Here is a 12,725-nt window from a genome sequence, read left to right as displayed (position 1 = left end):
CTCTCTCTCTCTCTCTCTCTCTCTCTCTCTCTCTCTCTCTCTCTCTCCTCTTCTTGTACTTTTTTATACCCATTATATTTATATTTATACCATTTATACCCTTTCAACTTCCAAGAGGACTTATGGAAACTTACAGTACAAAATAAGATATATTAGGGATGAAACAGAACAGAAACTTTCAACAGGAAGCAAGCAGTAGTTATTACTAGGTACCTGAAATTAGCAAGTTACCGTAGCCATAGCTGGCCACTAAATTTTATCGAAATGTCTAGTAGCTAGGGCAAAAGGGGCATGGATTGTGTTCTATAGTTGTCAGTTTCTAATGAAAGGAAGCAGAGACTTTTATGCACAGAGATAATATATTTTTTTCAAATGTCATGTTGATGCCTTTTGTTTTTTCATCGCAGACATTTCCTGCCATCGTCCTCCCCCAAGCACTCCCTTTTATCTCTAGTAACATAAAAAATGTTTAAACAAAACAAGTGACCCAGCAGGCATGTGTGACAGCGTAGGTGATGCTTCATGTGCTAAGTCTCCATACTCTTCCACTAGGAGAGAGGAGATTTATCATCTGTTCTCTCCAACCCAGACTGGTCTTTGCATTTAATCTACATAATCTTCAAGTGTTGCTACACATTGCTGTGATGATTGTGTTTATTGTTCTCCTGGTTCAGCTTGCTTCACTTTATATCCATTCACAAAAGTTAGAGAAAATATACTTCCTGAAATTAAACTCAAGGTGGAATTTATTTCCTGGGTCCTTTTACAAAGGATGTTGGATAGCAGAGTGAATAATTTTTTCAAATACTGTTTTTCAAAAGATCCAGAAATTCTTTACCAATAAAAGGTACTTCTTGTCTGGATCCTTTGAAAATTTCTCATGAAATTATACCTCAATGAAAAAATGTCACTGAGGAGGCTGAGATAATATTTATCAAGTGCCCACTTTGTATTTGTCCCTATGCCACATGCTAGGGGTGGATGCAAAGACAAAAGTGGAAACACTCTCTGCCCTGAAAGAGCTTGTTGTCTAACTAGGAGAGAAACTATGCACGCATATATATGTAGATAGAGACAATGTAAGAATGAATGCTATGTTTAATACAAGTATAGAGCTGCTGCAGCCTAACTTGTGCATTACTACCTCTAGACCGTTGAAGAAGAAGCTTTGATAAAGAACAACAACACATGTAAAGACTTCCTTATTGAAGCTATGAAGTACCACTTGCTGCCTTTGGATCAAAGGCTGTTGATAAAAAACCCAAGGACTAAGCCAAGGACTCCAGTCAGCCTGCCCAAGGTAAGAGCCTGCTCATTTCCATTGAGAACCTCTCTTGTTCTTCACTGTCATCTCCAGGTCCAGGAGTGTAACTTCACACTCCCAACCCCTATGTGGTCAACTCCCCATGATTTCCATGCCTATGGGCTGACTGTAAGGTTGGATGAACGTGAAGGGTTAGGAGGTTGTGAGTTTGAGATAGGAAAGCAAGAGCTGTGAGTACCTAGCAAATCAATGTGAATAATAATGATGATGATGATGATGATGATAACGATGATAGCTGACATTTATATAATTCTTCAAAACCTATAAGGTGCTTTTAGTGTGTTATCTTATTTGAACTCCACAACTACCCTGTATGGTAGGCACTATGGTATTCTTATTCCCATTATACAGCTGAGGAAATTGATGCCCAGAAAGGTAGTCACATAGCTGGTAAGTGTTAGAGGTGGTATTTGAATCTTGTTCTTTCTGACTCCCAAATCCAGAAGTTTATTCACTATACCACATTGTCATAGCTTAAATGGATGATCATAGAATTGCATATTTTGAGCTAGTTGGGCCTTAGAGGTAATTAAACTGAGGCCTGGAGAGGTAAAGTCACTTAGTTAAGGTCAGATAGGTAATAAGTGGGTCTTCTACCTCCAAATCCAGTATTCTTTTCTACTATACCATGCTATCTTAGATCCTGTTGTAAGCAATGTGTTTTATAAATCTTATAGTACTATGTACACATGAGCTTTTGTGATTAATATGATTATTATTTCAATCAAGACTGGAATGGAAATTGTTCTTCAGATGCTGATTTTTCAGGTCTGTGGATTAGCTAGAATTCCTCCCTTTGGCTACTGTCTTCTAGTCATTTTATTGCTCATTATCATCTCCACTTGGAAAATAAAAGATGAGGCAATTCATACAACGTCTCTTACTCCTTGTCTGCAGGCCCAGGCAAAGGTTTGGTGTCTAAAAGGAGACATTTTGATTCCCTATGGATTGTAGGGATCTTTCTCAAAGCCATGAAGCAGGATAATTAAAAGTGGGTGGTGTTAAGATGATAAGTTCAAATTCAAATTCCTCCTTAATATTGGCCAAAACTGTATGTGAGTAGGGGCAGCTAGGTGTCGCAGTGGATAGAGCACCAGCCCTGAGTTCAGGAGGACCTGAGTTCAAATCCAGTCTCAGACTAAACACTTGACACTTACTAGCTGTGTGACCCTGGGCAAGTCACTTAACCCAATTGCCTAAAAAAAACCCAAAAAACAAAACAAAACTGTATGCGGGCATACCCAGACCACTTTGTGTCCATGCCTCACTTTGGTTTTTTTTTTTTCAATTGATATTTTGTTTCTATACCACTTTTAGTTCTAAATATATCTCTCCTAAATATCTGTCCTGCAAATCATCTCTAATAACAAAGAATTAAAGAGAAACATCTCTGGTGAATTATCCCCACACTTTCTCCTATCTTCTTATCTTCTGGCTCCTACCTTGCTACCTACAAACACACCCATGGGGACTCTCCCTTGGCCTCAGCCCTTGCTTCATCCTACCCTCCCCATTAGCTATTCTGTTTTATTTCCTGCAAAGAAGGCGAGGAGCTCCTTGACAACATCATCTGCAATTTGTGCCTCCACTTCTCCTTCTCTCGTTCTCTTCTTAACTCCCTGAAGTCTGGTTTCCTATCTCATCATTCAATTGACACTGCTTTCTCCAAAGTTACCAATAATTTCTTACTTGCCTAACTTAATGATCTTTTCTCAGTCTTCATCCTTCTTATCTCTTGGCAACATTTGAAATTTGATCACCTTCTCCTTTTAATCTGTCCTCGACAGGTTTTCGTGATACTGCTCCCTTCTAGTTCTCTTAGTATGTGACTGACTGTCCCTTCTCAGTCTCCTGTCAAGTTCACTGCCTGTGGATATTCCTCAGGGCCCTATCCTGAAGCCTCTTCTATTGTCCCTCTCTGTTCATCTTGTTGTGGTGGTTGTTCAGTCATTTTTCAATCATATCTGCTTCTTTATGGCCCTATTTGAGTTTGTTTTTGTTTTTTTTTTGGCAAAGATACTGGAGTGGTTTGTCATTTCCATCTCCAGATCATTTTACAGATGAGGAAACTGAGGCAACAGAGTTAAGTGACTTGCTCAGGGTCACACAGCTACTAGGTATCTGAGGCCATATTTGAACTCAGGAAGATGAGTCTTCTTGACTCCAGGCCTGGCACTCTATCCACTGCACCACCTACCTGCCCTTATACTATCTTACTTGGTGATCTTATCAGTTCCGTGGGATCAGTTATCATCTTTGTGCTGATGATTCCTAGATCTCTATATCTAGGACTAGTTTCTCTTTGTAACTCCAGTCTTGCATCACCAACTGCTTTTTGCATATCTCAAATTGGATACAGAGCTCATTACTTTTCCCCTATACTTTCTTCTGTTCCCAATTTCTCTGTTGTATCTGAGGGCACCACCATCGTCCCAGTCAACCTGGCTCAGTGTGTGTCATTCTTAACTTCTTACTTAAATATCTTTTCTATCTTCACAACATCTGTTGTACATGTCCTCTTCTCTCCTCTCACACAGGCATCACCTTAATTAAGGCCCTTATCACCTCTTACCCAGAATATTGCAATAGCCTTCTGACTGATCTCCCTGACTCAAGCCTCTCCCCATTCCATTCCATCCTCCACTCATCTGCCATGGTGATTTTTCTGAACGTCTGACTGTGTCCGGCTGCTTGTTACTTTCTGGGCATGGAAAGCCTCCTCCATGCATGCTACAATGCACTTCCTCAAACATGACATTCACTCTTCTGTCTCTACTTCTTCATTGGCTGTTCCCCATACTTAGAATACTCTATCCTATCATCTCTGCCTTTTGCTTTCCTTAACTTTTTTCAAAATTCACCTCAAATCCCAGCTATTCCTAAAGGCCTTTCTGGGTCCTGCCAAATGCATTAATAATGTCTTTCCCCCTTAGATTGCCTTCCATTTCCTCTGTATCTATCTTATATGTACCTAGTTATTTACACGTTGTCTTCTTCATTGGAAGCCCTTTGAGTCAAGGTTGATGTTTTTGCTTTGCTTTGTATCTTCAACACTTATCAGAGTGTCTGGTATATACCACACACTTACAAAATGCTTCTTGTGCTTAGGGGAAAAAAGTCAGCTGAACCAAGCTTAACATCTCAACTAAATCTGACAATATATGTAATGCTTTACATTTACAATCCACAACCTGTCAAGGAAGGGAGGGAAATAGATTTTCTCACTTTTCATCTGCTTACCCTTACTTTTTTATTTTTCCCCCACTTAATAGTATTTTTTCCAATTACGTATAAAGATAGTTTTCAGCATTCATTTTTGTAAGATTTTGAATTCCAAATTTTTCTCTCTCCTTCTCTTCCCTCCCCTTCCCCAAGACAGCAAGCAACCTGATATTAGTTATACATGTACCATCATGTTAAACGTATTTCCACATTAGTCATGTTGTGAAAGAAGAATCAGAACAAAAGGGAAAAAAACTATGAAAAAGAAAAAACAAAAAAAGTGAAAATAGTATGCTTTGATCTGCATTCAGACTTCATAGCTCTTTCTCTGGATGTCTGCCTACCCTTACTTTTGAAAACCCATGATTACACATCTTTGAGAGTCAGCATGGTTCAATGAAAAGAATGACTGGAGTCTGGAGACCTCAGTTTGAATACAGCTTCAGCACTTCCTTGCTATGTAAACCATGGGCAAAACATTGATTCTCTTGGATTCTCAGTTTCCTTATCTGTGAGATGGGATAATTATATTGGCACTACCAACATTGTAACTTTGTTGTGGGGAAAAACATTTTGAAAGCTTTAAGTATAATAATATAAATTATACGTAACACAAATGGGAGCAACATTATTTATTCATCTGCTATTTTGTGTTACTGAATTAACTCTACTTAGTCAAGAAAGGTGAGTGTTCTGATCTTTAGCTATATCCATGGCCCAGGACCAGGCCGAGGTTCTCCAGTTTGACTGAGCTATAATCGTCCTAACCTCATTCTGCCCCTCATGTACATGGTCTTTGTTTCTCTAGAAATTCAGACTTATCTGCATGTATGAAAAACAAATGTCACTTTTGAGGAATAATGAGGATGTTTTCTTTCATCCTTCTGAAAATATCCCTCTTCCTTGCATGTGCTTGGTTAAAGGCATGCAGGACTCAGAAAGTAGATTTTATTGATTATGGAGCTGGCCTTGGGTGTATGGGGAAGCTCATTCATCACTTCCTCTCTTGACCGGTCTCTGTATCCAGTTCCTGTCAAAAGAAACATTTTAAAATAAAAACCCAATTTGTGTCTATGCTATGGCTGAACACCTTGAGAATCCGTTATGGGTACCAACACTACAGTTGAGAAAGAGCTTATTGACTAATTTCTGCTAAGGTTAGCCTTTCTACTTTTCCTTTTTTAAAGAAGCAGATTTTTCTTTCTTTTCTTTTCTTTTTTAAAAATTCTTGGCTGTCTTGCAACCTTTAGGGATCTGTGGCTGTTTCCATGAAGGATTTAAAATATAATGACATCCTAACTATTCTGCTTTGTTGCACTCCTGACTTTGACCTTAAAATGAATTGATCTGGGGCCTCTTAACTTGTTTCCCAAAAATGGTCTTATTTCCCATTGCTCAGGCAAAAAGTTAGTACTAATACTAATGGAGTGCTTTGGCCCAATAGTTCAAGTACTTTGCTCCAGTAAAGAAAGAACCAACCCTGCATTCCTGGTATAAATCCAACCTGATTATGTAACATTTTTGGTATATTGCTATACTTTCTTTTAATAATATGTTATTTAAAAATTTGGGGTTGATATTCCTTAGGAATATTGTTTGTTTATTTGTTTTCTGTTTCATATGTCTTTGACTTAGATACCAGGATCATATTTGTATCTTAAGGAATTTGGTAGCATCCTTTCTTTTCCTATGTTTGAATATAGTTTATATAATTTCCAAATTAATTTTTTTGAATGTTTGATAGAATTATTTGTAAATACAAATTAGATTTTTCCCCCTCCTACTTTCCTATAAGTTCAGATAGATTTTTATGCCCAACTGAGTGTATATGTTATTACCTCTTTGAGTCATTTCTGATGAGACCAAGGTTCACATGCTTCCCCTTCTTCCCAATCCCTGGCCCTGCCTATTTCCCCCATCTTCGCTTTCCTGTAAAAGTTCTTTTTCACCTGTTCTATGTGAAATAATATCTACTTCTCCCTTTCCCCATCTCCCAGTATGTTCTTCTTTCTCACCCCTTAATTTTATTTTTTTAGATAATCCTCCCATCATGTTCAACTCACACCTATGCCACCATATATGTATATTCCTTCTAACTGCTCTAATAATAAGAAAATTTTTAGGAGTTACAAGTATCATTTTCCCATGTAGGAATGTAAACAGTTTAACATTATTGAAACTGTTTACTTTTTTTTTTTCTGATTAGGCAATGGGGTTAAGTGACTTGCCTAGGGTCACACAGCTAGTAAGTGTTATGTGTCTGAGGCCAGATTTGAACTCAGGTCCTCCTGAATCTAGGGCTGGTGCTCTATCCACTGTACCACCTAGTGCCCCAGAACTGTTTACCTTTTTATGCTTCTCTTGAGTCTTATATTTGAAAGTCAAATTTTCTATTCACCTTTGGTCTTTTCATCAGGAATGCTTGAAAGTCCTCTATTTTATTGAATTTCCATTTTTTCCCCCTGAAGGATTATGTTCAGTTTTGCTATGTAGTTGATTCTTGGTTGTAATTCTAGCTCTTTTGCCCTCTGGAATATCATATTCCAAGCCCTCTGATCCTTTAATGTAGAAACTGCTAAATCTTGTGTTTTCCTGACTGTGGCTCCACAATATTTGAATTGTTTCTTTTTTGGCTGCTAGCAATATTTTCTTATTGACCTGAGTGCTTTGGAATTTGGCTATAATTTTCCTGGGAATTTTCATTTTGGTATTTCTTTTAGGAGGTGATTCTTTCAGTTTTTATTTTATCCTCTGGTTCTAGAATATTAGGGCAGTTTTCCTTGATTATTTCTTGAAAGATGATGTCTAGGCTCTTTTTGATCATGGCTTTCAGGTAGTCCAATAATTCTTAAAATACCTCCTGGATCTGTTTCCTAGGTCAGTTGTTTTTCTAATGAGATATTTCACATTTTCTTCTATATTTTTCATTCTTCTGATTTTGTTTGATTGTTTCTTGATGTCTCATAACATCATTACCTTCTACTTGCCCAATTCTAATTTTTAAGGAATTATTTTCTTCAGTGAGCTTTTGTACCTCTTTTTTCACTTGGCCAATTCTGTTTTTTAGGGAGTTCTTCTCTTTAGTTAATTTTTGATATCTGTTTCCATTTGGCTAATTTCTGCATTTCAAGGCCTTCTTTTTCTTCATTGGATTTTTGTGCCTATTTTGTTTTTTAAGGTATTATTTTCTTCAGCATTTTTTTGTGCCTTCTTTACCAAGTTGTTGACTATTTTTTCATGATTTTCTTGCATCATTCTCATTTCTGTTCCCAGTGTTTCCTTTATCTCCCTTAGTTGGTTTTTAAAATCCTTATTGAGTTCTTCTATGGGCTAAGACCAATTCATATTTTTTTTTGAGGCTTTGGATGTAGCAGTATTGACTTTGTTTGACTTTCTTTTGAGTTTGTGTTTTGATCTTCGCTATAATAACTTCCTATAGTTGGGATATTTTTCTGCTGTTTACTCATTTTCCAGCCTATTTCTTGACTGTTAAACTCTATGCTAAAGTGGGGCTCTGCTTCCACGGGGGAAGGGGGGGTGTTAGGGGGGCGGGGCAGTGGAGGCACTGTCCCAAGCTTCAGATTGTTTGTGCAGCTGCTTTCAGAGATAATTCTGGGTACCCGTAAGTTTTTGCTTCTTCCAAGGTAGTCTGACCTAGGGAGAGGTGTGTTTGCTATTCTCCTGGCCTGTGCTCTGGTCTGTGAGCAACCACTAGCACTGTTTTCTGCCCTGGGAATGAGACCCAGGACTGAGACCCAGAGCTAAGTATGGACAATGCAACAGAGTCCTGCCCCTGGTGCAGCAAAGGGACACCTATAATCTCCTTCTTATTGGTTGTTTGACTCAGTCTGTGGGCTGAGAGATCTGGAAACCACCACTGTCATCAGTGATTCAGTCACCTTCAGGGGCATAGCCTGTGCTGGACTGAACTCCACTTTGATCCTGGTGCAACAGACCTTTCCTGCTAACCTTCTGTTTCTTTGGACTGGAAAATTGTTTCACTCTTTCCTTTTGTTTTGAAGCATTATTTAAAGTTTTTTTGGAGGGATTTTGAGGAGAGCTCATATAAGTCCCTGCCTTTTCTCTGTCATCTTGGCTGTGCCCCTACTGATGTAATTTTTAATATTTAACTTTTTCTCTATTTATTGTGAATTTTCCTTTTTCATACTGGCAATTTAGTTTTCCTCATTCTTTTAATCAAATTAGTGGTTTATGTTATTGATTTGATTTTATTTTATTTTTTTAGTGAGGCAATCGGGATTAAGTGACTTGCCCAGGGTCACACAGCTAGTGTCAAGTGTTTGGTCTGAGGCCGGATTTGAACTCAGGTCCTCTTGACTTCAGGGCCAGTGCTCTATCCACTGTGCCACCTAGCTGCCCCCTTGATTTTATTTTCTCAAAAAACAAGCTCCTAGTTTTATTTAATTGAATTTTTTTTTGGTTTTCAATTTTGTTAAAGTCACCCTTGATTTTCAGAATTTCTACTTTTATGTTTTAATTGGGGGAGAAGCCTGGGAAGATCTATATTAACTGATACAGAGTGAAGTAAGACCAGACTTTCCCCTTAAGGACTACTTTGGCTGCATTCCCCCAAATTTTTATTTGTGGTTCCGTTGTTGTCAATATTTGATGAAATTATATTTATTATTTCTATGATATGTCTCTTGACCCACCAATTCTTTAGGATTAAGTTATTTAGTCTCCATTAATGATTTTTTCTTTTTCAAATAAGTTTTTATTGATGTCTTCAGTTTTTTATAGCATAGCAGTTATTCCAAATATCTTTCTTCCTCACTCCTCTCCCTCAGAGAGCCATTCCATATTTCTTAGAGAAGGAAAAAAATCTGTTCCATTAATCAACACTTTGAAAATACCCAAAACCATGTGCATTGCCTGACACCTGTAGGCCTCCCACCTCCACAAAGGAAAGAGTTGAGGCTGTTCTCTCATATTTTTTCATTTGAGTTCTATTTGTTTTGTTTATTGTTATATTAACTTTTGATCTTTTGGTATGAAATTTTTTTTTCCTTTCACTTTGTGGTTATCGTGTATACTGTTTTCTTGGCTCTTCTTACCTCACTCTGTATCAGTTAATATAGATCTTTCCATGCTTTTCTGCATTCATCACATGCATCGTTTCTTATAGCACAATAATATTCCATTATATTAATATACCACACTTTGTTCAGCCATTCCCCAAATAATGGGTATCTACTTTGCTTCCAATTCTTTATTATCACAAAAAGTGCTACTGTGAATGTTTTGGTGCTTTTGCGGACTTTATTTTTATTGATTGCTTCCTTGAAGTATAAGCCCAGAAACTTCATTAATTCTTAATCCTTTCTTCAATTACCCTTTAATAAGTATAATTTTTACTTCTTTGTGATAAGTAAAGGATATGATGAATATTTCTGCATTTGTGAAGATTTTATGCCTAGTTCATGGTCTTTTTTTGTAAATGTGTAAATATATGTGTGTGTAAATATATATTTGTATATATGTGTAATGTAGAAATATATGTGTGTATATATGTATATATACACACATATATGTGTGAATGTATATATATATATATATATATAATATGTATTCTAAGTATATACCTACTCATGTCTATTCCTATTACTGCACTACTTACCAAAGAGCTATCATATCTAACTTTTCTTAAATCTTATTCAGGTTCTTAACTTCTTTCTTGTTTATTTTTGTTAGATTTGTCCAAGTCTGAAAGATATATGTTGAGGTTTTCAACTATTATAACTTTACTCTCTATTTTTCCATGTAATATCTTTAATTTTTCCTTAAAGTATTTAGACGCCCTGTCACTGGACTTATATATGTTAAATATTGGTATTTATTGTCTGTGGTGCCTTTAAATGTCACGTAGCTTCCTTGTTTTTGATGAAGTCTGTTTTTGCTCTTTCCTTGTCTTCCCTCTTCTTTTTCTGAGTTCAGCTGAAGTGTAATAGATTTTAGTCTAGTCTCTCATTTTAACCCTCTGTGAATCTTTGTGTTTCAAGTGTTTCTTGTAAACAACATATTGTTGGATTCTGCTCTCTAATTCATTCTGCTGGCTTCTCTTTTATGGACAAGTTCTTCCCATTCATAGTCATAATCATTAATTGTGACTTTCCCTCCATTCTGTTCTCTTATATTTTTTCTTCTCTTTGTTCCCTGGTCTCCTCTGCACAGAATAAGATGAGGGAGGGTGGAAGGGAGAGAGAGAGAGAAAGAGACAGAGACAGAGAGAGAGAGACAGAGAGACAGAGACACAGACACACAGAGAGACAGAGACAGAGAGAGACAGAGAAACACACAGACACACACACACAGACACACACACATACACACACAGCTGCTCATCAGGTGAAATCTGCTTCCACTCCCAGGCCTATGTTCTCTTCCCTTCACCCAAGGGTCTATCATAACTTTTTACCTTTTCCTTCTTTCTGTTTAAAACCCTCTTCTTGAGCCACCCTCTGGGTCTAAAATTTCTTTATTTATGAATAATCCTTCCCTGAGTTTATTCTCCTTATTTCCCCATCTCCCAGTTCCTTCCAGCTTTCCTTTTGAATTGAATATATTTCTACATCAAATTGTGTCTGTGTGTGTTCTACCCTTTTTTGACTAGTTCAGATGAAAGTCAGGTTCACATGATAACTGTTCCACCCACCCCTTCTTCCTTGCATGTATAGTTTTCTTCTTATTTACAGTGATAATTTAAGATAAGAAGTTACCTTCTTCTCCCTCCCTTTCTTTCAGAGTATATTCTTTTCCCCCCTCCCCTCTTTTTTTTTTTAAAGATCATCAAAACATCATAAACACTTCTAGGCTGTGTTGTATTGAATTTCTTTAAGACTCTTGAAGATATTAGGATTCTTGTGGGACACATTTTTCAATTCCACTAGAATTTAAGTATTTTATCTTTGTATCATCCCTTCCAATCACTCATTTATCTTTATTTTCACTTCTTTTTAATTCTTTGCTTATATTTCAAAGTTTCTCCTTGGCTCTTGTCTTTTCATCAAGAATTATTAGAAGTCCTTTAACTAAAGGTCTATTTTTTCCTTGTAGGATTATGCTCACTTGAACTTTGATGGGTAAGATACTTTTATTTGTAAGCCTTCATCTTTGAAAAATAGTTTTCCCAATAATAAGTATTAATTTTTCTCCTTTCCGTCTCTACACCCCCCAAATAAAAAAAAACCCTTATAACAAATATGTGCATTGGCTATGCCCAAAAATGTACATCTCATTTTGTGTCTTAAGTCTGTCTCTGCCCTGTCAGGAGGTAAATATCATGTTTCACCTTCAGTACCCTGGAATATAGTAGTAGTATTGCCACTTCACTGACCAGAGTTCTCAAGTCTTTGAAAGTGTAGCCTTTTCCTTATAATGTTTTTGGTATTATATGTTATTGTCCTAGTTCTGCTCACTTCTTTGTATCAGTTCATACAAGTTTTCCCAGTTTTCTATGAAGCTGTCCATTCCATCATTTCTTATAGTACAGTACTATTTCATTACTTTCATTCACTGTAATTTTTTGCTACTACAAAATTGAGCTGCTATATATACATATATTATACATATATATGTATGTATATATATGTATAGTTTTACACACATATTTGTATGTAGGGGTCCTTTTCTTCTTTCTTTGCCATCTTTGGGCTCTGAACCTAATAGTGGTATTTCTAGATCATAAAATATGCATAGTTTAGGGACTTTTTGGTATAGTTCAAGCTTCACTCACAGTGCATTAAGTGTGCCTGTTTTTCTGCAGCCTCTCCAACAAAAGCTCATTTCTTTTGATTTTCCCACTTTCAAGTCTTGTTTAATCCTGATTATGGCTGCTTGGTGCTTGAAGTTTTTCTTTCTGACTTCTTGAAGAATTTTTAAATTAATCTTGAAGCTTTGGATTTTGGCTCTGTTGTTTCTGGGAATTTTCATTTTGAAATTTCTTCCAAGAGACAACTAGTGGATTCTTTTCTATTTTTACTTAGCCCTCTGATTCTAATGGATCCAGGAAGTTTTCTTTCATAATTTCTTGAAATGCATTATCCAGGCTCACTTTTTGGTTATGACGTTCTCTCTTTGTTGTCCAGGTCAGTTGTTTTTGATATGAAATACCTTTTCTTTCTTTCTTTCTTTCTTTCTTTCTTTCTTTCTTTCTTTCTTT

The 12,725-nt window shown here is 36.7% G+C and overlaps 1 protein-coding gene across 1 annotated transcript in view; it reads left to right on the top strand.

Moving 5' to 3' along the window:
- KLHL3 (kelch like family member 3) overlaps window positions 1–12,725 on the top strand; it is a 168,717-nt gene that overhangs the window by 119,418 nt on the left and 36,574 nt on the right. Inside the window, exon 8 of the mRNA XM_027849272.1 lies at window positions 1,151–1,300. Within this exon, the coding sequence (XP_027705073.1) occupies window positions 1,151–1,300 (150 nt within the window). The remainder of the gene's footprint in view (window positions 1–1,150; window positions 1,301–12,725) is intronic.

Source organism: Vombatus ursinus, unplaced genomic scaffold (assembly GCF_900497805.2).
Source record: "Vombatus ursinus unplaced genomic scaffold, bare-nosed wombat genome assembly UNPS02007284.1, whole genome shotgun sequence".
Taxonomy (NCBI): domain Eukaryota; kingdom Metazoa; phylum Chordata; class Mammalia; order Diprotodontia; family Vombatidae; genus Vombatus; species Vombatus ursinus.
Note: the sequence above shows the minus strand (reverse complement) of the source record. Positions and strands in the feature narration are given on the sequence as shown.